The 24,854-nt window shown below is 35.3% G+C and overlaps 1 protein-coding gene across 1 annotated transcript in view; it reads right to left on the bottom strand.

Annotated features, from left to right (window-relative positions):
• MALRD1 (MAM and LDL receptor class A domain containing 1) overlaps positions 1-24,854 on the bottom strand; it is a 237,235-nt gene that overhangs the window by 134,040 nt on the left and 78,341 nt on the right. Inside the window, exons 20-25 of the mRNA XM_042044140.1 lie at positions 24,064-24,241; positions 13,892-14,048; positions 10,338-10,448; positions 9,247-9,460; positions 5,453-5,700; positions 2,885-3,182 (exon numbers count right to left, since the gene is read on the bottom strand). Of these exons, the coding sequence (XP_041900074.1) occupies positions 2,885-3,182; positions 5,453-5,700; positions 9,247-9,460; positions 10,338-10,448; positions 13,892-14,048; positions 24,064-24,241 (1,206 nt within the window). The remainder of the gene's footprint in view (positions 1-2,884; positions 3,183-5,452; positions 5,701-9,246; positions 9,461-10,337; positions 10,449-13,891; positions 14,049-24,063; positions 24,242-24,854) is intronic.

Genomic DNA, 24,854 nt, shown 5'->3' with positions numbered 1-24,854 from the left:
CTTAAATCTGTTATCACAGGGATGCTGTCACCATCACTGGTGGGCTCAGCGCTGGCCTGCAGTGGGTCCATCCTGGAGCCAGCTGAAATTGGCTCTGTCAGACATGAGGGAAGCTTCTGGCACATTCTCACAGAAGTCACCCCTATAGCCCCCAGCTACCAAAACCTCACCACCCAAAGCAAATACAGAAACAACTGCAACTTTCACAAGGTTCAGTGTGGCCAGGGACTCTTTATGGGCTCATGTGGGTACAGGCAGCCCTTTACATAAGGCTGAATCTAACTCAAGAATCTTAGCACACTGCAGAGACACAGCAATAGGCACAAATAGCGTTGCTAGAACAAAATTGTCTTCGCATTTTCCTGCACACAGTACCATTGTAGCATACGAGTAAAAACTGATTTTAATACAATGAAAATTTGATAAGGGCCAGCCTAAAATGATGTTTATTGTTTCTCAGGCCCAGCAATTTCAGTGGTTCTCAGTGGCTTTGCACTTCAGCATTGTTGTTGCTAAGCAGCATGTTGAGAACAATCTACAGAATCCTGTAGTTTGTAGAAAATTACAATGCTAACTATCAAAATTATTTTTTCTAGCTGTCCAGTGCTCACTTCCAGCCTTTAAACATTACTGCATATTTGGCTGAAAGAAACAACCACCTTAGAATATATTTCTGTTAATGCGCAGAATTTCAAGGTGTTTATATATAGAGTCAGGGAAAAATTCTTCTGAACAGTAAGAGCCTGTGTTATAGGTGAGAACATTTAATGACTCTGTTCTATTTTGTCTTTACACTACATTCATTGCCATATGACTCTGTGTGCAGAAATAACAAGCAAAGACACCCTAGTATACTTGTCTTACACAGGGATATGGCTCAATAAGACTCAGAAGGATCTCCTCTGATGTGTATATTACAAAGATTATCTAAAAGAAAAAATTGAAAAGGAATTGTATTAGAGCAGACCTCAAAAACTAAAAATTTCTCTCTTAAAGATGAAGCATTTCTACTTTCTTAGCAAATGTTTTCCCTAGCTGGAGACAAGAAAGAAACAGATCTTTGCTGCATGATCTTCTTTATCCTCAGAAACTTTTAAAAAATTGAGCAATGGATATAAGTGTTTTACTTTTGGTTAATCTTTCTTTTATTTCTACATATAAGCAGTTAAGTCTAGGGCTGCAGATTTTTGCAGCTGATCATCGTGGCCATTCTAGGTGGTTCTATTTTAAAAAGTTGCATTACAGAGCACTTCTCACAACATCCAGCATGCATTTTGCCACAGTTCAGAGCATTTCTATAGGCAGAAGCAGACCCAGTTTCAAGCAAGGATGCAAACGGATACCACTGCTAAGTAGCAGCTGTAAGTTGAACCCCTCAGTGGGTCATGTAAACTCTCATCCTGGACAAGTAAAATTTTTCAATATTAAAAATATGGTTTACTATAAGGGTGAATTTAAACTATTGCCTTAAAGTGTTGTGAACCTATGAAGTTCACAAAGTACATCTTAGATGAGCTACACCAAGAAATCAGTCTCTGGTGGCTCTTTCCTGAGATTTTAGTAGCTTTTTTATTATAAAACATAAAAGTGTTTTGGAACATCCTTTACTATCAAAACCAAGGCTTTTAAAACTTCTAACATTGCCACAGGGACTTGCATCTCCCATTAAGAGGATAGAGTCTGAATACAACAAAAATAAAGAATCAGAAACCTTGGCTAGTGTTCCTCCTGGAGTAATGTTAATATAAAGCTGAACTTTAAAACACCAGTTTCATTTGCAATAAATTTCCATGACAGGCTGGGCAGAAGAAGCCAATAGTACTGTAACTGGCACCTTATCAGAGAGATGTCTGGAAAATTTTGCCCATGTCTTCCCTGCTTATCTTGTGCTCGAAGTTCAGTGCAATTTCTTGGGCTTGATGTCGTCTCATCAGTGTTATTTCCCAATGCCTGAGCAGTGCTTAATGACATCCTAAAGGGGAAGGCTACTCATTAGCAGCAGTAACACAGCAAAGTTCCTTGCATAAATTAATGATCCATTCTCGTGGTAGTCCTTGACACTGGGAAATATTAACTTTGTTTTATTGATCAGAAAGACGGAGAAGCGAGATAAAATTACTTTCTGCAGCCATGCAGGAAATTTGTAGTAGGCCCAGGACCAAAATGCATCTCCTAAATTCCACTTCAGGGGTTACATTTCAGTAGCTCTGTGATAAATGTGGAAGGAGGAAAAAGATTTGTCCTGTTCTGTCAAAAAGAAATCATTTGTGTCCAAGCAAATATTGCTAATGTACAGCATCAGTGCTTTCATGAGTAGCTCTTACCTTGGGGTTATTGGGATTCATCCCCATCAAAACTGTATTATTTCTGGTAAACGTTTTCTGAGTCTTATTTCCCTAGTGCAGTAAGTGAGGATGGTGCAAATAATTGCACTGATGCTGGCACCATACCACACAGGCAGAATATGGATATGGTGCCTAAGCAGTATTAGTAGCAATTCCCACCAGCAAAAAACCATTTAAGCCTCCTGGCCTTATTGCAAATTACCCACATTAGCTCTGTCCCATTCAGTTCTTTATTCTACAACTCTATTTTACAACTTTTGATAAATAGATCCTACTGAATTAAGCAGGATTTTGGCTAAGTGTACATGGCTGGACAAGAAACTTTGCAGATTCACAAGGGTTGACTCAGTACCCAAACAATTATTTAATAAAATAATTTTATTAGAATTTCATGGGCTGTCTAAAAGTGTTTTAATTTCTACATGTCGTTAGCAAGATATGTATACTATTTCTCTTTTGAAAGAGAGACAAAGAAATGAAAGCAATGCTGTTAGTCCTTCTTTCCAAACTTACACAGACTATCCATAGCAGGAACATACCTGTTGGAGGTAGCTTTGTGGGTTCTGCTGGTAAAAACTCCTGGGATGGTAAGCACTCCCTGGAAAACGTGAGGTCATCAAGTGCTATGCCATCTTTGGGACCTTTTCCAGCTATCCCTTCAAAGACAACTTGAAAATCTTCATCTCCATCTCCAGACAGGGTCAGTGCCTTGCGCTGCCAGAAATTTCCCTGGTTTCCAGTAAGATTAAGGAGAATTTTTTCATGTTTCAATGTAGTTCTCTGGTAGATAATCAACGATCCAATGTGAGCTCCATACATATGATAATAGAAAATTATCTGTAAGCAAAAGCAAGAGCATAAAGTATGCAATACATGACTTCAGACAAATTCTGCTGTTGTATTTGCTCTAATTCTTAAATTGATCATTACTAGTAGCATTCAAAGTAGGCATTAATTTTACTGATTGAACAGTAATTTAATCAAAATGCAACAAAAAAAACCTGACTAGTGGCAATCTTTTAACTATTCCACAAGCCAAACTTTAAAACCAGCATTAAAATCTTCAAAAGCTAATCTTGAATCCCTTTGAATGACTCTTGCATATAAATGTAAAAGAACTAAGATACTTTATAAGGAAACAGAGGAATGGAGTAGTGCCATTTACAATATATGAAACAACTTCAGTTTACTGAACAATTTTCTGGTTAAAAATGTGTTTATGTAGATTTTAGAGCATGCAATTAGAAAATAATCAAAAAGATTTTTATTCATGCATGTCCCTTTATAATTGCTGATGTATATTTATTTTCTCTGCCTGAAACTTGTCCTGTTGATGTAAATGTTCCTTTTTCCATTTATCTTAAAGGGTCTAAGATCACAAACTAAATCAGTTGCAATATATGATTTAGCATTTTCTTCTCAAATAACCCATAGGAAGGAGTAAAATACTTGAAGGGACTCTCTGATCTTATAAGATGAAGTTTCAGACCTTGAAATATTTTCTTCCCTTCATACAATTTCCTGTACCAGAAATTTCACTTTGGTCATTTGACTACGTGTAAGTTTCAAAACTGCTCAGAACCTTCAAAAAGTAAAATATCACAAATATGACTGACTGTTTCAGGCCACATCATAGGTGTCAAGAGTTTGGTCTGTACAAGGTGCCTAAACCTGCACAATTTTGCAAATGATTTTTCATGTGATAAAAGCAACAGTTTCCCATAGTTACGCTTCAAGCACTTAATTGCATTTGATGTGTGATACATCATAACAGTACAGAGGTGAACATGTCATTCTCAGGTTTTTTTTTTTTTTGCATGATTTTCTCTTCATAGAAATTAAAAATGGAAAAGGTGTTTTTAGAGCATAAAACCAGATAATGTAGAGAAAGAGATACTCTCAAATATAATGCTAGAATCAGAAGGCTGAGATCTCCACACTTGTGTAAGCAGATTTTTTTTTATATATGTATTTTAGGCATAAAAAATTAACATGGTTCCAATTTTGAAGATAATTTTATAATGGCTAGATTTATATAATTTATATAGATTTATATAATGGCTACTGAATATCATAATTAGTCAAGTTTTCTTTTGAATCATACAATTGTTTGATTTTATGTTTAATACTTCTTGACTTTCTTATCTATAAAGAGTTTGGAGAGTTTTCAGACAGAAGTATTTCAGTAAAATGAACTGGTTAAAATCTCAAACATAAGCAGAACACTTTCCGAGTTTCAGACAAACTCTTTCCTTGTTTTGATTTTCCTCATGAATAGTATGAGATAAATGAAACTAGAGGCAAGCGACCAGACATTTTACACAGAGATGTCACCTTCATAGCCAGTAAATTGTTTAGGACTATTTCAGTCTAAGACAGTCTTCCTTTGATGAGCATATTTCTGTGATCACACAAACAGTTCATTTCAAAAGCTTTTTAAAAAATGGCCTAATCAAAATTATCTTCTTGAGAGACCTACTTATTAGATGTATAAAGGCGAACTTGAAGTTCAAAACAAGGCATGGCTAAAGTTTCTGGGAAATTATACTTTTAGCAAAGACTATAAAAGATGTTATCAAAATCAGGAAACTTTTTATTCCAGGTTTGCAAAGAAATGTTCAAGCTGAAGTCACTACAATGTGCTGTACTGGTTTGGAAGATCAAGGCTTACACTTCTCCATTCTCCAGAGAAAAGCTGGTGACAAAATCTGTCACACACTCTTCCCTTTGCAGTTGTATTCTCTGAAAATCAATTACTACTGCACTTATACACACTTTCTCCATAAAATCAGAAACCCTTAAATAGTTGTTTGTTACTTTGGACAGGTTGCATAAGACATGGTAAATCAGACACTACCTTCACTGTCAGCTTCATCTGAATCTCCCAGAGTATTCATTTACTTCCAGAACAATTCTCCTGCACCAAGATATCTCTTTTCTTGTGATTTCAATGAAATAAGATCAGATCCTGACTTCTCTACAACAAGATGGGTTATTTTTTCTCAAGAATTAGTTTAGTAATCATCTTTAATCATTTTAGGAGTACTCCCTTGGTGGAATCTAGAAAGCAAATTCTTCATTCCTGCTACTACCACACCCTCACATACCTTGCAGTTTTTATTCCTTCTGCTTAGGACTGGACTAGAAATCCTAGCTTTCTGTCCTGGTAGCTGAAAAAATGAACTCTTTATAAAAATATAATGACCAGACGGCTCTTGCAGTGTATGATCAGTAGCTGGTCCAGTGCCCAGTTTTGTAGTACTGCTAGTTCTGAGGTGCCAGTCGAAATCATCATCTTCATCTTGCTTCCATCCACAAAGTTCAAACTCAAAATTGCAATGCCCAATAGATGTACCTGAAATTTATTTGCACACACATGAAAAGAGATTTATTTTCAAGTAGTTAATTAGGTACATATAGTACAAGGTAGTACTCAAATCCATGGGGAAAAAAAAGCTTCACTATAAAAAAATAATATCCATGTATCTCATTAAAAACAGCTTTTTTAATGTTCTAGACTATAATAATAGGATAGATATACTTGCATATATATGAGGTGGGTCTCAGTGCTTTTTTTATTACAGTCAACAGAATCCTTGGTGTAAATGCAACCAAATTTAGTAACCTATTTTAGCTCCTTAGGGTCTTAATTGACCTCCCTAGGGCATTCAAGACACATGCAGAAAACCAGCCTCTTTCTGAAGGAACATGTTAAGCTCAGGTGAGAACAAGAGCAAATGCCTATATCTAGGGAACAGATACATTCAAATGAATGTATTGAGCACCATAAAAACACAGTCACTATACAGACACATATAGGCAAAAGATAAACGCAGGTGTGATAACCTTGAGCTGAATCCCACACAAAGTTAGCCTACTTTTGAAAAATTCCTCAATTCACTTGTATTTTATTAGCCAATATAGAAACACAGATAATAAAGTTGCTGGCGGATTGTGTCCAAAGAAGGGTAAGGGCCTGGAGCACAGGTCTGATGAGGAGTGGCTGAGGGAGCTGGGGGTGTTTAGTCTGGAGAAAAGGAGGCTCAGGGGTGACCTTAGTGCTCCTGACAACTAGCAGAAGGGAGGTTGCTACGAGGTGGGGGTCGGTGTCTTCTCCCAAGTAACAGGTGCTAGGAGAAGAAAAAAGGACCTCAAGTTGCACCAGTAGAGGCTGATTGGATACCAGGAAAATTTTTTCACTGAAAGGGTTGTCAAGCATTGAAACACGCTGCTCAGTGAAGTGATTGAGTCACCATCCCTGGAGGTCTTCAGAAGGCATGTAGATGTGGCGCTTGGTGGTGGAGTTGGCAATGCTAGGTTAAGAGTGGGATTCAATGATCCTAAAGGTCTTTCCCAACCTAAATGATTCTATGATAATCTACATTTCTCCTTAAGTTGTACTTAATGCCTAGAAAAGGAGAAAGCTGTCATAATTTTGGTTGATTTTTATACGAAAGAACATGCATTTTTGAATCTTGAATGTCAAAACAGCCATCATGGTGAGTAACCATGTAACTGTGCACATAAATTAAGTCAATTTCATCATGCTACAAGTTTAAGTTCTGTATATTTTTCTCTCTATAAATGTATAAATTCATTTTAATGTTTACCAAGACTAAAATTGCTGAAGTAGGCTGGAATTTCAGCAGAGACTTCGAGAGACTTTCAACTGTGCCCTGAATATTCTTACTATTACTGCTGAAAAGGAAAGTGCTTTGAAGATAAATTCGGAAACTGTATGGATCATTTTGTAGGACAATATCAGAAATTAAAAAAAGTCTCTTCCAAAATGTAAACAAAATCTGAGCCTATTCTGAGGTCTTATAAAGTTCAGCCACTTGAAAGTAGTTTTATTTAACTAAAAGGAACTCAGAAGCATCAGTAATGAGGCCAAGGAGCTAGAATCCATGGAATCTAGACATGGACCAAAACAGGACAGAGAGCTACCACAAAAATTTCAGGCTCATATAAAATAAAATAAAATAAAATAAAATATTTCTTTTTTTAAATTTTAATCTATGAATGTCATAAAGAGAAAAATTTAGAAACTATTTCTTAAAAATATGAGCTATTTAGGAAAACTAGCTTCACTGTCTTTTACCTTTGTCTGCAAATACAATGCCATTTGAAATAACAATTAAAACCAACCCAAACCTGATGTGCTAAATGATACGATTATCTTTTATGAAAATCCCAAATTGTAGATTAACTCAACTGAATGCAACTGCCCATAAAATTCGTCATAATCATATTTTTTAACTGATTTAATTACTTAATATTTCAATATTATTCAGAAAGAAATTCCTTCCATTATTTAAAAATTCCATCTTAAGTCAATAAAATTCATGCATACAGCTGACCATTTTATTTTAAAGACAGGTTTTCAAGAATCAAGACCGTAAGGCATGAGCACTAATATCCCTGATTATGCTGTATATATTGGGTATTACTTAATCTAAATTTAGATGTCCTTGTAGGATCTCTAGAGTCAACAAAGAGAAATACTCATATCTACAGGACAATTTATTTAATCTAACTCAAACAACTGATTTTAAGTTGCATGAACTTCAGCCTGAAAGCAAGTTACTCCACTGATGAAAGAGAGAATTTAGACAGCCTGCTTAGAAGCTCAAGTTACTGCAGATGATTGTGCACTTGCATATTAAATGACTCCCATGCTTTTGAAGCACCATAATGCTTCACTGTAAAGCTTACAATAAAGATGCAATTAGGGAAATTTTTTATAAAGAATTTCACAATTTTTTTCGTTACGTAAAAATAATAATTAAAAAACATGTTAGAGGAAAGCATTCACTTTGTAGGGCTGGTTCAATTCATCTCTTCCAATGGGAAATTAGAATAAAATCCTCATTGTGGTAATTGCAAAACTAGATCCCATCAGTTTATTTGAAGTATTTTGCCCTTAATGCTTCAGTTTTTACTTGTCTGATGATATTTCATGGGAAAGACAGACAATCCAGAAAACTAAAAAAAAACCCCCAAAAAACTCCATGAATAAACAGTTTTTGAAAATTCCAGAAAATAAAAGCCAAAGTTTGAGAACCTTTTTCAACAGAGTAATAACAACTTGGAATACTCCTCATTTTTAATTGCAGAAGATCTGAACTGGTCCCATATAGGTTAGTGATGTACTCTTCCTGGACGGGAAATCATTGAGTAGTTTAATAGTATGAAAATAATTTGCAAAACATGATTCCTTTGCCATGTACCCTAGCTTTTGTAGGATATCAGCATACCTTTGCTTCATAGAAATGTATTGACTGAGAATTTGATAAACTGAATTCATAATCTTAAGAAAAATGAGGCAACTGTTAATATGGTACCAAACAATGCAAATTTGATTGTGTGAGTAGTAGTAGAAAAAAAGGAGATGTTAATACCATATATTGTGATCCAGGAGGAGCCATTTGGTAGGAAATATCATTCTTTGAATCAGATACTACACATGCTGCTTCTTGATATGTCTTGTAAAACCAAAATTGTACAATATTCAGATTAAAATGATTTGCTGAGACCTGATAACGCTTGAAATATCTAAGAAGGTAGGTCCCTCATCTCCCAAAGGCATTATGCTTGAATTATTTTTTTCAGCTTTAATACATTCTTTTCATATGGAAAGCAGGATAATTATATTCTGCTTTTAAAGACAGCTGCTTTCTGAGTTATTTTAATAAATTCATTAGCAGTTCTTTGTATTTTCATTCGTGTGACTTTAAATTAAATAATAGTAATTTAAAATCCTTAAAAGCCAAGGAATAGAATTAAATTATTACCTTCTTGTTTGCTTTCTTAGCTGAGCTGTCAAAAATATTTGAGTAATAAAAATTCACAGCAGGCAGGTTATTTATGATAATTATATTTAAAAAACTACCATACTTACTGCAAATACTAGGGCTTTCATCTGAGTTATCTGCACAGTCATTTACAAAATCACACAGATTATTCTTTGGGATGCAGTACTTGTTGGCACATATGAATTCCTCTGATGTGCAAGGTTTGTCTGAGATAAGCAGAGGGGAACAATCTTCAAAGGTAATATCATCCACTGCCACGTCTCCCATGTAACTAACACCACGTTTCGCCCTGAAAATAACCTAATAAAAATTACAGAGCTATTACAGTAAGCCACTGATAAGATAGAGAACAGCTTATACACACAACATGAAAAGAACAGAGACTGAAATTGGTCCTCACAAATCTTTTCATATGAAGTGGTCAGTTCTTACTGTCAAAGCATAATTCTACAAAATCTTGTACTACATTTGGTACAGATCTGTCACTACAGTTATTGAAGGACCATCTGCTAACATTACCAAGCACACAAAAAAAAGGAAATAAGTCATGCCACTCAAAGACATACTAGTCCCCACTCATCCTGAATTAATGGCAAGGGTACCACCTACTTCTGCAAAGTAACTCTGAAAAAGACTAGTCTGCCATCCATCATTTATTCCTGTGAATGTAAAAAGAATTTTTAAATTTCATTAAAATTCCAAGACAGAAGTATCAGGAAATGTAACTCTTTTAAAAACATGTTACTGACTATAGCTGGTTTTTTGGGATTTTTTTTCATAAGTCTACAACAAAGCAAGCCTCTAAGAGGCTTGGGAATCTGCTCTGATTTCAAAGAGAACATCATACTCAAGGTTCTTTTTTCAAAACCCAGATGTTTTTACTTACTGCACACGAAGGAGAAAGAAGCAGAATATTTTAAGCAGAGTTGGATTCAAGGATAGAAGGGATTCTCAGTCTTAAAAAAGGATAGCAGTCTGAGATTAAAGAGGAGTGAGCAATCTCCAAAAATTGAGTCCTGCTCAGATAACCAATCAGACAGCCAAAAAGACGATTTCTTCTATTTGGGAGGAGAGGTACATGTGTGGTATAAAAAGGGAAATGAGAAGGTGAAGAATGCTTAATATGGAAGTACTAACAGCCAGCTCTCCAGGAAACATATCACATATGAAGACACACCTGAAAATTTGAACGAATTCCTAAGAACACTTCTGCTCTGTTCCACTGGGGACCTTGGCTGCCACTTTGAGTCCATAGTTTAGAAGTCTTGTTGCTGCTTTTACAGAGTACCTAAAAAATGAAGTAATTCTAGGTCACAAAAAAATATTTCCATTACCAACACACTTAAGAGTCCTATAATTGTATACAAGAGTATGAAATTGTCTTGTACATCTAATGTCTATTCCACCTTTAAAATTCACAGAATCATAGAATATCTGGAATTGGAAGGGGCAATCAAATCCAAATCCCTACTCCTTGCAGGACTACCTAAAGCTGAATCATATGACTAGGACTGTTCAGGTGCTCCTTGCACTCTGTCAGGCTTGGTGCTGTGCCCACTGTCCTGGGGAGCCTGTTGCAGTGCCCAGCCACCCTCTGGGTGAAGAACCTTTTCCTAATGTCCAATCTAACACAAATGGAGATGTCAGTGTAAATGATTATACTAAGAAAATGATGCTTTGAGAATTTCTGATCTCCTCATGAACATACCCAGCCCAGAGCCTTAACTGGACTAACATATCTCATTAATTTATCCAGAGTGGCTAGCAATGAATAAAAATTGGTCATTAATGGGTTGTGATTCAGTTGTACAACATGGAAACAGTGCTAACAAGACTTACTGAAAAATATATTTGTTCATGCATACAATTAACTGCTCTTCCAGGATAGATTTTCTTGTCCTTTCTCATGAAACATTTTGTTTCTTCCACAAATAAATTTTTTTCTCTTTTTTTGTAAAGACCAAATTTCATCTGTCTGAGCAATGAAAGACTTTTAAAAGCCCATACCCTTGTAAACAGCAAATTGGGGAATGATAACACTCTTCAACATGAGCAGAAAGCCCTAAATATTCTTTGATCCAACCTCATGGGCATCCAAATTCAACTGAGCTGACAATAACGAGATGGGTGTTTGATGAAGTGTGTCAAGCTCTGTCTCCAGCCAGTACTAGCAGAGCTAAACATCCATTCACCAGTTGCCTGAAGTACTTCTGCTTTCAAAGATTTACTGCTACTCTGTGTAATCTTCTCAGGGCAGCCCACGCATTTTTCATCATAATGGAAAACCCCTATTTTTTTGTTTTAAATTTATGCAGTCCCATGAGTGTACATGATATTGCATAACAGGTAAGTTCTGCCAAGCAAACAGCAAATCCTCACACTAAAGAGCTTTCATTTCAGGGGAACAAAACAAATAGATAATATATTAAATTGGATAGAAAAACAAGTAACTTCTGACTTTATAGACAGGAAGATCTGCCCATAGAAGACATGAACTTTAAGTGAAAATAAATATATTAGAGAAAAAGAGATTACAGATATTATCTGAATGAATAAAGTGTGCTGAAAAAGAAAATATCTTTTTTTATTCTCAAATACAAACTATATATTTATATGAAGGTAGATATATGTATGACTATAGACATACATGCACATGCTCTTACAGACTGTAAATTATCTACTCTATTATATATCCAATTCCTTCATCAGAAATTCATATTTTCTATCATATCATGATAAAGGTTAAAATTTTAAAGTAAAACATGGCCATAAATTTGTGAGCTATTAGAACCCAAGGCTTCCCTGTACCTTAATGCATTTTGAAGCTCTGTGCATTTCAATTACATCACAAAAAAGCACATCTAATACTTTGGTAGTATTACCCATGCCAAGTCAGAGTACATAAACTAAATAAAAAAGGTTCCAACAAATAAACAAACAGAGGTTGCTCAGGAAAGTGACAGCAAATCAATGTTTAAGAAAATAATAGAAACACAGGAAGGTAGCCATTCGTGCAAATAGCAGGAAAATCCTCAGCAATCCTACATGATATTTGATGGCATGGATACAGACTAAGACACAAAAGTCCAAAAAATGTGGTAGTCTTGGGGAAAGATATTGATTAAAGGTCTTTTAAGCACAGAAAATATTCACATTCATACAATAGTTAGAGCCTTCTTAATATAAATAATGAGATATCACCTAAATAGTTTTATATTCTGAGTTATTCTTACATCCATTATTAATTGATTAATCAAGCAATTGAAACCAGGCAATTATTAACAGTGTGCAAAGGTCTCATGATTTTCCTTTGGTACCTCTTAAAATCAATTAGGTGGGGGGTGAGGGAGAATCAGTTAAAGAACACAGGGAAATGGTAATCTATGTTGAAACTGAGAAAAAAAAAATTATACTATACACATTTGCCTTTTGTGGTGGTAATACTGGCCGTGGCTCCATAGAATTTCCTGCTGATTCCTACAAAACACTCTTTGAATGTGATTCCAACTGACATGGGTTCCTACACTTTAAAGAAGCCCTGGACCCCGGAGTACGCAGAGAGGTCCCAAAGCACGTTAATTGGTCCCAAGCCTTAAAACTGAGGATGAACCATCTTTATGCCCTGATTTCCCACTGATTCTGAGGAATTAATATTTTACTGCTTGCCAAGCAGCCTAGCAAGATCTTTACCTAGCTGGGAGAAATTCAACTATATTTTTTAAAAAATTATTTAGGAAAAATCCAATAAAACACAGAACATGCTTCCGCTGAATACCTAGCAAACCACGCAGGGTGTGTAGGTCACCACATCCCAGATTTCATTTCTAATATCAACACATATTTGTATATAAACAAATCACAAAATTTGTTTTGAATTACAAAATTATTGAGTTCTGTCAGCCTTTTATTATAGTTTGTTATTCCGAGTAACTGAGCTAGTCAGAATTTATTTGTATATTTAAATTCACATGCACTGCCCACATCCGATATGATACTGACTGCACTGGTGACTGGGTAAATACTGAGTATTTTTTTCAATCCATTCCTGATGCTGTAGGTATTTCATAGCATTCCTGGGAGATCCCATTATAAGCACAGAGCTGCATGGTAAAAACAACTGTTTAGAACAACATTGCTGTTTTCTTCATTTCTCTCTTCAGTGACTCATACAAGCTGCTAATGTGTTAAATTTCCTTCACAGAAAGCTTTTATTTTAACTGGAGTAACGAAAAGGATGTGGGAAAGCAAATTTGTTGCTTATATGCCACAGAAATAGTTCAATGCTGCTTACATGAATATAATTAATCCCTGAAAGTGACATGTTCAGCTTTTCAAAGAATACGGTTCTTCTACAAAATTTTATGTCAAATTTTGATACTTCTTATTTTCATGCTCCCACATTTAGCCAAAGACCTTGATGTCCAAATACCTATTGTTGCTTTTCAGTGTCAAATGGTACTGTGTGACACAAAGCTTTTTCTTGTATGGAAATTCCCACCATAGCATGTCTATAACAGTCACAATTTTTGGTTGTTATAGAAAATTATTTCTCAGTCTACTTGAGCTCATGCTTCCTTCTGATCATAACATGTTGAGAGCAGTAGAGTGTTAGCAATTGTTCATTTTCATTTACTCACAGCCTAGGCTTTAATGAAACCAAAAAAAAGAAAGGGCATCAATTTTCTCACAGTAATTTCATGCAGAAAAACAGAACAAAGAGCACCTCCATACCTCCAGAGAACCTACTGTTGAACCATTCATGTGATTCCAGAATATGATTTTGCATCTGGGCCCTGTAAGGGAGATAACTGGGGTAGCAATGTCAGCTGTGTGACCAAATTCTCCATTTGAGCTGTCTGCAAAGATATACCAGCCTTCTTCAGTGCACCTGCTCAGAGAAAAAGGGTTATAATTTATTAAAACAAAACATTTCATCATAATTAATTTATGATTGTAATATTTCCTTAGATAGCATCTGCTGTCTGACTATCTGGATGCAACTTAGTGTGTAGCCAGAATATTAAAAAAAAAAAAAACCCTTGCAAAGGCAGCTAGTATTTCCATATCAGATATTGGCAAAAAAAGGAAAAAAAAGAACTGAAGTCAACCCACAGGATCATGTAGATGTGGGTAGAGGGACTCTGGCTTTCCCTACTGCCCTATTTCCTCAGGGAAATTAGAAGGTTTGATCCTGGCCTAAAGTCAAGAAAATCCAGGATGTTGGGTGAAATTTTGTCCCCTGAGCTACTGGGAAAGACGAAGCTGTCTTTGAAGCAAGCATCAGACTCTGAGGGTACAGAGGGACCAGAAGTACAGTTTTAGTGTTTTGGGTACTTAAGATTTAACCCCTAAAACCCTTACTTTCCAAAATAAAATGCAGCTGTTTACCAAAGCTAAGATTCTCTTCTCTCCAACAGAGTTGCTTCACGCTCAGTACTCCTCAAAAGACTCTTTCCAACAAGTGCTTACAAACCTGACAATGGAGACTATGTTTTTAAATAGGTGCTGATATTAGGTTTTTCTTTCTTTCTGGTTTTCCTGATTGGCCAGGTTCTGAGCAACCACTCTGTAAAGTTGTATCACTACAGCTGTGAGAAGACAATGACCATACCCAGCAAGCACTGCCAAGAGAAACACAATATGCTCAAAGATGTCATCACATCTGAAAATCCTGCCTAATGGGAAGGGTCGGGAATTTGATAGTATAGCTTCAGAAACAGGCCTTCAAAAATCCTCACAAATCAGGGACTTGTTCACTGCTTGTTAGCTGCACTATTGCTTCTACCTCCCCTGGTGTCGCACCAGAAAAGAAAACACCCATCCAAACAAACAATTAAAAAGGCAACATTTTAATGGGACAGATCTTCATTTTGCATAGTCAGATATGTTACATGTGAGATCACTGAAAACTGCTCATAAACATAGCAGGGACCAAAGTTTGTCTGTGTGGAATCCTAGGGGGAAGAGTAAGGATCTGTGGAAATCAGGATTTTCTCCACGATCTTGTTTTTCTTTTCATTAAAAGACAGATGAGAGACTTGCTGCTGATGCTTTTTTTTTATCACTGAATCCTGGCAACTCAGACATCTTTATAATTGCTGCATGCATTTACCTCATCCTTTAGCCTAAGTATATAAAACATTCTCCAAATAAACTGCCTGTGCTATATAACTAATAGTTGAAAGCTTTGAAAACTCGTGGTTACAGACCTTTCAAGAAGTGTGTATTTGGACAATTCATTTATTTCTCTCTGCTGAAGAAAGCTGTTATTTCAAGGTAGCAGTTTTAAGTTTCTTTTTTGCCTTGGTGCTGAGTATTCTACCAGAGCCTGGCTTGGAGGTAAAATAGGATCCAGTTCTCTTAAGGTTTGCAAAAATATTGAAAAATTCAGAATTACTCTGCTTCTGGGAACTCATGCCTTCAATGGTCCAAGGGTGTCTGCACTGTATTTACAACAGCATTCAAAAGGACTATAAGAAGAAGAATGATAAAAAGCTCTGAAAAGCAAATAGCATTTGCAGACCTCATACTTTCCAGAGTATTCAGTATTACAGCCATGCCTCTCAGTGAGATCAGTTTGAAATAGTGGCAGGGTACAATCAATACCATGATGAAATTCAATCATCCATCTCTCATTGGTATGTTCTGTCAGACATGTCTTTGACCTGAAGGCAGGTCAAAGATCACACCTCTGCCCAGATACTACTGTCCCATAGCCCATCTTAAGAAGACAGGTGTCACTGCAAATTGTTGACCTTGTTTCAGTGTTTGCTATAATATCACATTTCAAACTAGTAAACCAGATGAAAGTCCCCTGTATGAAACACTTCACAGTGCTAGCCATTAAACATGGTGGTGGTATGTGATTACAAGAATATGAAGGTTATGTGAGCAAGTAATGGGAAATGGAGGGATCAGAAGGGGATGGGTAAGTATGTGAAGAGCATCCTTGTTCACTTTCACTCCTATCAAGAAAAGTTTTATAGTTTTATAGTTTTGTAGGACTACAAGACTAATGTACTTGCGACCTATCCGTGTTTAAAAGGAAAGCTTTCTTCTTGTGAAAATTAACCTGCATCATGTTTGCTCACAGAACAAAGTAATTTCTCTGTCTTGAAATCTTAAGCTGCCTGGTATAGAAGCCTGCATGGAACTTCCAGAGAGGTGCATGATCTACAGGAAAGAGTTTGAAGAAAGCCAATTAACTTACATGCAATCACCTGTTCAGTTTGTCAAGCTCTGACTTTGGAAGTAAAGGATTTCTTTCTTACCTGGCCCATTTTTATTTTAAACTAGTAAGAAGGTATTCCGAAGCTTTCCATAAAAATAAATTATCAGTTTCTGTTACTCTGTTCAGATGATGTTCTTCACCTCTTCACCCTCAACCTTTGTTTTTTAAGTGATCTTTGGAGAAGATAACTTTCTTCATCATGAGAGTTAATCAACTGATCCCTCCTTAAATTCATTTCTTTCCTATTCCATAAAAAGGCTCCTTTGAGTATTTTTTTGTTTGTGTTTTTTTTTTTTTTTTTTTTAATGAGACCTCAATAAGTTAATGGTAAGAACTGTAAAACAAGGTATTTTTCAACATTTATAATAGTGAATAAATCTGGCTTGTAGCATAGCTCTTATGTAAGTGCTGAAATTCAGCAGAATATAGGCAGGCTCCCCTGCCAGTAGCTGCAGAGCTCAGGTCAATTTAGAAAACTAACCCATGGAAAACCTCTTAGTTGGCAGCTACACTAGCTGTCATTAAAATCTAGATATTTACCCTTTGAAAATAATTAATTTTACCTCTGTACTAGAAGCATTCCCTATACAAAGACACTCCTGTGCCAGTCCAAAAATCCTAATTAATTTCAAAGGGAAATTCACAACATTGTAATGGATATAAAATTTTCAACATGAACAACTGACCTATATTTGCATACTTATCTTTGTTAATACCTTAATATTTCAAATATTTTTTAAACTGTATTTGGCAAAGAATGGACATTCATAGAAGAATCCTCACGCATTTTCCCCTTCAAGGCATTCAAAAGAACACAATGAACTGAATATACTAATTAGGGAAAGATTAGGTGGGTTAAGAAAAATTAGGCCCATCTTAAATCTGGCACTGCTATCAAGTCACATCTCATGCTGTGAGTTATACATTTCACAGTACTAATTGTCTATTGTTGCAGTGTCTGAAAGTGGATCGAAATTATTCAGATGCTGTCTTGTACAGCAAGTTCAAACTCTTATTTAATGAATTGTTGGACATCTCTCAGTTTTAAAGTGTTAATTCGTCCATGTATCTTCTACAAATTGTTTGAGAACGTCTGATTAAACACTTAAATGGACTTATAAAATAGCCTTTACTCATTATTTTTCCCTAGGACTGAAGGCTAAACTTGATTAGAAAAGAAACAACTCCCTTTCACTAAAAAGTTCTGATTTCCTTCCAAATCTCAGCAATAATGAGAAAAACAAACAAACAGGAAACATAAACTGGAGAGGGAAATTTTAGTCAGAGTTACAAGTATCCCAATGATCAGCATACCCTACTAAACTTCAAAATTCAGAAAGCAGCAGCCTCCACGTGCTCCATTTTTCCTGATTCTCTGTGTCCATAAACACTGTGCAGTATCTATGTAGCAAATCAGAGCCCCACACCTATTGCACCTATTATGCATTGAAAGTGTTCCTCAGCTCTCCACCACCATCTGTCCGGGATCTGCCAGGTGTGAGTGACCTGCAATTAGAACAGATGGGTTTCTGTATAGAGAAAAAACCAAAATAGTGGCCAAGAACACCCAGTAGGGCACTAGGTGACCTTCAACAGAAGCACTCTCTTGACCAAAGGGGAAGGATAGTGGGATATTGGACATATCAGGAAAATGTGGGACATCAAAGCTCAAGCTGATGGTTTCAATCAGTCAAGACAGTGGCTTCAGTTTGCATTTTCCACATCCTTGGCACCCTTTATCAGGGTAGTGAGGCTAGGGGAGATAACTCTCTTCTCTAGCTTCTTTCCCCCAAAGCATAAGTAACCACCTGACAGAAGTTCTGCTAAAGTTAATTCATTAGCAGGGTTTTTTTTTTTTTCTAGATTAGCTACAATTTCCTAGCTAAAAACATTTCATCAAAAGATTCCTGAGAAAAAATTTTAGCTAATAGAGAGTTAAATTCTAACCTTTTAATTCCTAAAAAACATATTTATGAGAAAATATTTATATTTTTGTCATTTTTTCTTGTACTGTCATCAGAATATAGCATTGATATTTTAATGCCTTATATATTTGACAAAAGGTGGTTGTAAACTGTGATACTTTGACCTTTCCATCATACTAACTTCATTTTCTGTTGACTCCTATTAATTCTTGTTTATAGTGTCAAAACCAGATGATATGAAAATTCTGGCAAAAATTTAAGAGGGTATAAAAAGAAAACTTGTTATATTTTCTAGCAAAAAAAGTTGCAATACAAATATATAGCATTCAAAATTAATTATTACAATATTCCAAAGGAAACAGGCAAAGAATGAGGACAGTTTAATCTTTATGTGTTCATATATAGTCCAATGTAACTTCAGTATTAAGTGTAAAATGGGGAAGCCATGTAGATATTCAGCCTTTTACTTGAAATTTGTCTGTAATGTGGGAAACTGCTCAAAGGTGAGTAGAGAAAATTTAGAACTGTTACAGAAAGTGTTATAGAAATATATATATATATAAAAATAGAATAATCCTTCTGTAAAAAAAAAAAAAAAACCAAACCCTAACATTTCCCACAACATTGCATCTTCCTGGAGGAATAACAAAAAATGCTACAAAAATTCAGAAGTGAAAGACACCTTAATATGCAAGAATTCATTCAAAAAGAAATTGATCACTTCCTTTGTGGTGTGGGTAACAGCTCCTCAATGCACTACCCATTATGCCCATTAGTTCAGCCAGAAGGCCACAGGTGTGTAGGAAGGAGAGGGTACTCCTGGTGGACAGTGCCAAGGTTTTACTTAAGGTTTACAGTGAATGCGAATCTGAAAGAAATATAGTAGGGCACAAATCTTTACAAAGCATGAGAAGATTTACGATGAGAAGGATGGAGAATGATAAAAAAAATACCTTGTTTCTTTCCTATCTGTACTTGTTAGATATTCAGTGTCTACATCAGAAATACTTTGACTACTTATCCTGCTGTAGATAATATAGGATGGCCTATTATAGATCACAATACGTGAACAAAACCTTCACAGACCTCTTCTTGCAGTTTGACATATAACATATTCATAGGCTTAAAAAAATTTCTTCCCTGAATAAAATCAGTTTGCAGCTGTGAGGATGTTGTTTCAGAAAAATAATATATATTCAAAATTAAAATGTTATGAAATATGTAATTTCCAATATTCCTAAAGGACAATAAGAACTCCAATAATTTAATTAATTCTATGCATGAGAGAAGGATTTTCTGTGCTGAACACTTCCAACCACTTAAATATTAATAGGTCTTAAATAGTCAGTAACTAAAATCTGTATCTAACAACTAGAAGAAAAAAAAGAAAGGAAAGTTTTCCTTGAATGAAATGTAAGCATTTCAGTATGGATTAAAAAAAATTAAAAGAGAAAAGAGGGAGTGAACAGTTATTAGGAATGCAGATTTTCACTTACAGCCATATGGGATAAATTACTTTTAATGTGGTTATTCCAAAAAAGAGTAAGTTCTCTTATGATTTGAAACATTTCTTTTTCCTAGTAATCTCTCACATCCATTAACATTTAATATTACGGCATAATAAACTCAGAAACAAAAAAAGATAATATGACTGTCATGCCATAATAAAGCAGACATAAATTTTTTGGAAGACTGCTTTCTGAAAGGATGCCATAGAGCTATTTCCTACTGCAGAAGCCAACCTCTACTTGTGTTTACAGCTGAATGCCAACAGACAGAGTTCCTTGCATAGTGCCACAGAGAAAAAAATTCTATCCTTGTCACACAAATACAAGATTGAGTTCAATAGTTAATTCAAACTGAATGGAACCAAAGGTGCTTAACACACCAAAACACAAGTCATACTGAGACCTGTAACTGGACACTGACATCAGAAAGTTGCTCAAAAGAAAACCACCAGAAGTGTGAGAAGGAATTCTTGTACTAAATAAAAGCATGGTATATTTATTATTGGATCCTGAGAGTCAAAATTCTAGAAGAAAATTTCTATCTGTGACCATACTCCAAGTGTATCACATAAAACTTTGATGCCTTGTTTTATATAATAAATACGAATTCCAGAAAGAAAATGAGTTGGCAAAGTTTTACTGACACAGAATGATTAAAGTCTTCACAGTTTAATTTATTTTCATTATGAGATTAATCCCATGCTCTGGCATCCTAACATAAGAGGCAAAAAAAGACTTTGGGTACATTCTCTTTCTTTGTACAAAATTAGGTCTGATTAAATTATGATTACTTGCAATGAAATAATATGACATCATCCTGCAAATAATTTCTGGCCATTATCTTATTCTTAAAAGTAAATGGTATTATTTAAGTTAGACAAACAAGGAAAAAGAAACCAACAACAAACAAACAAAAAAAACCCCAAGCAAACAAGTAAAACCATATATACAATACTTAATATTTTTTTCTCCTATTTTGAAGTTCTTAGACTCTCAAATTTAAAGCATTTCTTGATAGTTGAAAAAACTGCTGGGCTTAAGTATATTACTTAAAAACTTTAATTTTGCCTGATTTTCTTGTCCTGAATTCTGATAATGATTGTCTGAAAAGCAGACACAAAAGCAAGACACATGGGTTAAAAATATGTTCATCAGGGGAGCTATTTACACAGCAATAATTATCATGTCAGCTTAGAATTTTATTTCTGCATCCATTTTTGGTTTGATTCATTAGATTTGGTGCATGAATTATCATGTCAATTAAGTGACTACAAAGTTTTCAATTAACAGTTGTACCCAAATATCATTAATAATGTCAAAGAATTTGCTACATCCCTATCCAGATTCTTTAAAAAGGAAATAAACTGATAGACTTATCCATTTGCTGGTGTCAACTCTGTACACTTGTTTAAGCCTACACAAACTGCTACTTTTACTGTTATAGCTTTTCTAAACCAATCTGCAATAGAGAATTCCATTTGCTAAGTATAGAAACATGTCACAGGAGCTCTACATTCATACATGAATATTGGTCTTTTCCGTGCACAACGCCAATGCCTCCTAGTCCTTTGTAGAACACACAACTGACTTTTTCTAGCTCAAGCCAGGGACTGTCTATCTCAAGCCAGGCTCCCATGGCAAACTCCCAAAATGGCTTCTAATCCTCCAGCCTTTGGTTTATATATACACATACAAGCTGTTCTCACTATTTCCAAAGTAATTACTTTCACTTAATTAATGTAATTACAGCTTTAAAGACTCACACCTCCACCTCACAATTCACCAGTCTACATGTGGCTAGCCCAAGTACTTATTCTGGGGAAGCAGATGGTTTGAGTCCAAGTATTCACATGTATTTTTGCTGAAAGAACTCACTGTAAGCTGCACTGCCAGCTACTCTTGAATCAGGATGAATCCAAACATTTCTATATGTAGTCATGCATATTTTATTTTAATTTGTAAACATACAAGATTACAGTAACACAGCTTGCCTCATCTAACTCCATGGAAGTTTGGGGAAAATGGATGAGAAAATAAAACTAAATGTTGCAGGGTTTTAATTCCACAAAACTGCTGCTCTGCATCTCCTGTTGTAATTTGGAAGGATCTATTTTCTGTACTTCTCTATAGACCAATAAACAAGGGGAAGGGGGAAACCATAGAACCAAACTGCATCTCATGTGAGACACCACAAGAGAAATACATTACAGAGTTGCCTGAAAACTGCAATCTCTATGGATCATTTACTTTCTCTTTTCATCAGTCCTTTTCAATATACTGTTTGTTGCATTAAACCCTGAAAATATGTTGAAAACCAGTAATACAATTCCATGTATCACTGTGCCAATTCAAACCTATAGTGGAAAGGTTGTGAGAGGATTTACTAAGTACACATACAGGGCTGGTATTGGCTAATATATAACAATTAAAGAGCAGTCAATGAAAGATTTGACAGCTAATTTATTGTAAACAGTTGCTCTTTTTTATGGAATATACTTCCTTTTCACATGAGACCGAGAAACAACTAGGTAGCATTGCAATTCTTTGCTATTGTTGAATGATTTTTTCTGGATTTGGTATTGTTGTTTTGGGATTTTTGTAAAAATGCAGTAATTTTAATGAAGTGCACAGTGAAACTAACATATTGAGCTCATTCTTTAATAGTGATAGAATTCAGGCTGATTAAATGCAATATAATGTAATTTGAAACTAGTTAATAGCAATATAGCAAAGACTTTGTTGGAGTGATCTTAATTTAAAGACCATCTCTGCACTCTATGGGCTATTGTCACAGGAAGTAAACATATGTGTCACTAGAACCAGGCAAGTATTTTTCTGTTCAGAATAAATACACTGCACAGAAATTTTCTTATTAATGAAGTTGTATTACATTGAAAATTGTTTGTACTCAATACATTTGCTAGTTATCTGTAGGGGTTTTTTATCAATAAATCTTACTGTTACTTTTAACTGGATTAATGCATCTTTTTAAAACACATTTCTTACTTAATTAAAAAAAAAAAAAAAAAAACAAACCTCACACATTTAAAACCAAAGGTGCATGCAGAAAACTTAAGTTTTGTTCCTTGAGATAAATGAAAGGGGTATCTTCCAGGAAGCTAGTACCTATCTTAAGCAATCTACCTAGAATGCAATGTTAATTTACAAATCTTCACTGAGAGAATAGAAATATTTTACATTTTAATATGAGGTGATATAATTTACCAGAAAAATGGTAAAATCAAAATAAATGGTAAATAAAATATCAACTAAACTGAAGTTAGCTCTAACTACAGTAGTTTTGAACTGCATTAGTCAAATATTAAATGACTGCAGGATTCACAAGACCTATTGTGTTAACTTGTACTGCCCATCCGTGGGTAAAACTGCTGGGATAAGAGCAATAGCTAACAACGATAATTAACAATAACAATAACAATAACAAAACTGGTAGCAATAGCTTACAACTAACCATAGTTAGTAAGGTAGAAAAATGAGCATAAATTAGTTGTGTGAATAAAGACTATTTGAGAAGGTATTCACCTAAAACTGACCAAGAGGATGACCACCGTGAACTAAATTAGTACCAAATTAATTACAAAGCCAGATTTCAAAGGAGAAGTCAGCTTGAAAAGAAGTGTAAAAGTAGGATGAGAATTTTTAGTAGCAGGGATTGATAACGCAGTGCAAAGAGCAGTGGCCAACATCTGTTTTTGACATGCCAGAGGTCATCTTGCTGATGCCACAACCACTGCAGAGACCAGACAGAGCACCACCCCCACTGGATGCTGCCAACAGCCTGCAGCCAACTGCTGGGCTGGGAGTTTGGCATGCTACAAGGAGGGTGATTTCTCATGGCATGTGTACACATAAAGCTGGAGCAGCCATGTCTTCCAAACTTGCTTTCCCGTAAGTGGGAACATGCTTGTACTCCACATATCCTGTGGGAGGAGTACACATGTGCTTCTCTGAATGGGGATGTACTGAATCTTTTGGGAATTACTTATAGAAAGGTGTTTAGTAATTTTTATCTGCTTATTAATGTTTTTTTATTTTGATTCATCTGTAGTATTGATCCTGCATACCTACTTCACTGGTTGTCAGTTAATTATGTGTCATTATTAAATCAGTAAACTGTTTCTGTATTGTAAACGGAACAGTTTTTCCCCTAGACAATCTGTATGTGGTTAAGATCACACATTCTAGAAGAGACTCGAGCACCTGAAAAAATGTACTCACGTAGTATGATCGGTTAATGGGCAGTGTTGTTCTTGCTCAGGGTAGAGATTTGCTCCTCTTCCAAGTTGCCACTTGAATGTGTTTGTGATATGTATGGAATAGTTTCTTGACATCTGTTCCAAGGCTGGTTGATGCCATCCACACAGGCCTTTATCTTCGAAGTCACAGACTTCCATAACTTTAGAGATTAACAGTGATTACTCATGTTTATATAAAAATTGAAAATTTTTAACTCATGTTACAATACAAAAAGCAACATGTAGATAAAACGCATTCAATTCATAGTATCTGTGAATACTTACACATTACTAACATGCATAGTTTTTTCCTTATAGATAAAACATGAATTATATATGTTCTCCTCTATTAGACAGATTCTAATTTTGGGAATACACCAATTTATTTGCACCACAGTATCTACCTTCATATGCATTCTGACCAGCTTTCAGGTCATTCTAATAACCTGCCATATAATATACATGGAAATTTATGTAAAATTCATCAGCCAAGAATCTGTGAGCTGCTGTATGGTTCTGTCTCCAGTCCTGTAGGCTGATGACATTAGCAAACCATTATAAATTGTGTACAAAGTCCATGCCCAAAGTTCTAAAAAAAAACCCAAAACAAAACAAAGCAGTTCTCACAAAACTTGAAAGTTACATAAAAATGCATCTATTTGGTATTGGTGTCAAATACTGAATTGTTGTCTTACTAAATAAATATGCAACTGCCTTTCAATGACTTTTTGCTTCCTGAGCAACTGGACAAGAAAAGTGAGCTCACTACTGATC

Source organism: Corvus kubaryi, unplaced genomic scaffold, assembly GCF_017639235.1.
Source record: "Corvus kubaryi isolate FWS band 111438036 unplaced genomic scaffold, C.kubaryi_AGA036_p1.0 37398, whole genome shotgun sequence".
Taxonomy (NCBI): domain Eukaryota; kingdom Metazoa; phylum Chordata; class Aves; order Passeriformes; family Corvidae; genus Corvus; species Corvus kubaryi.
This window is presented reverse-complemented; position numbering and strand designations above follow the sequence as displayed.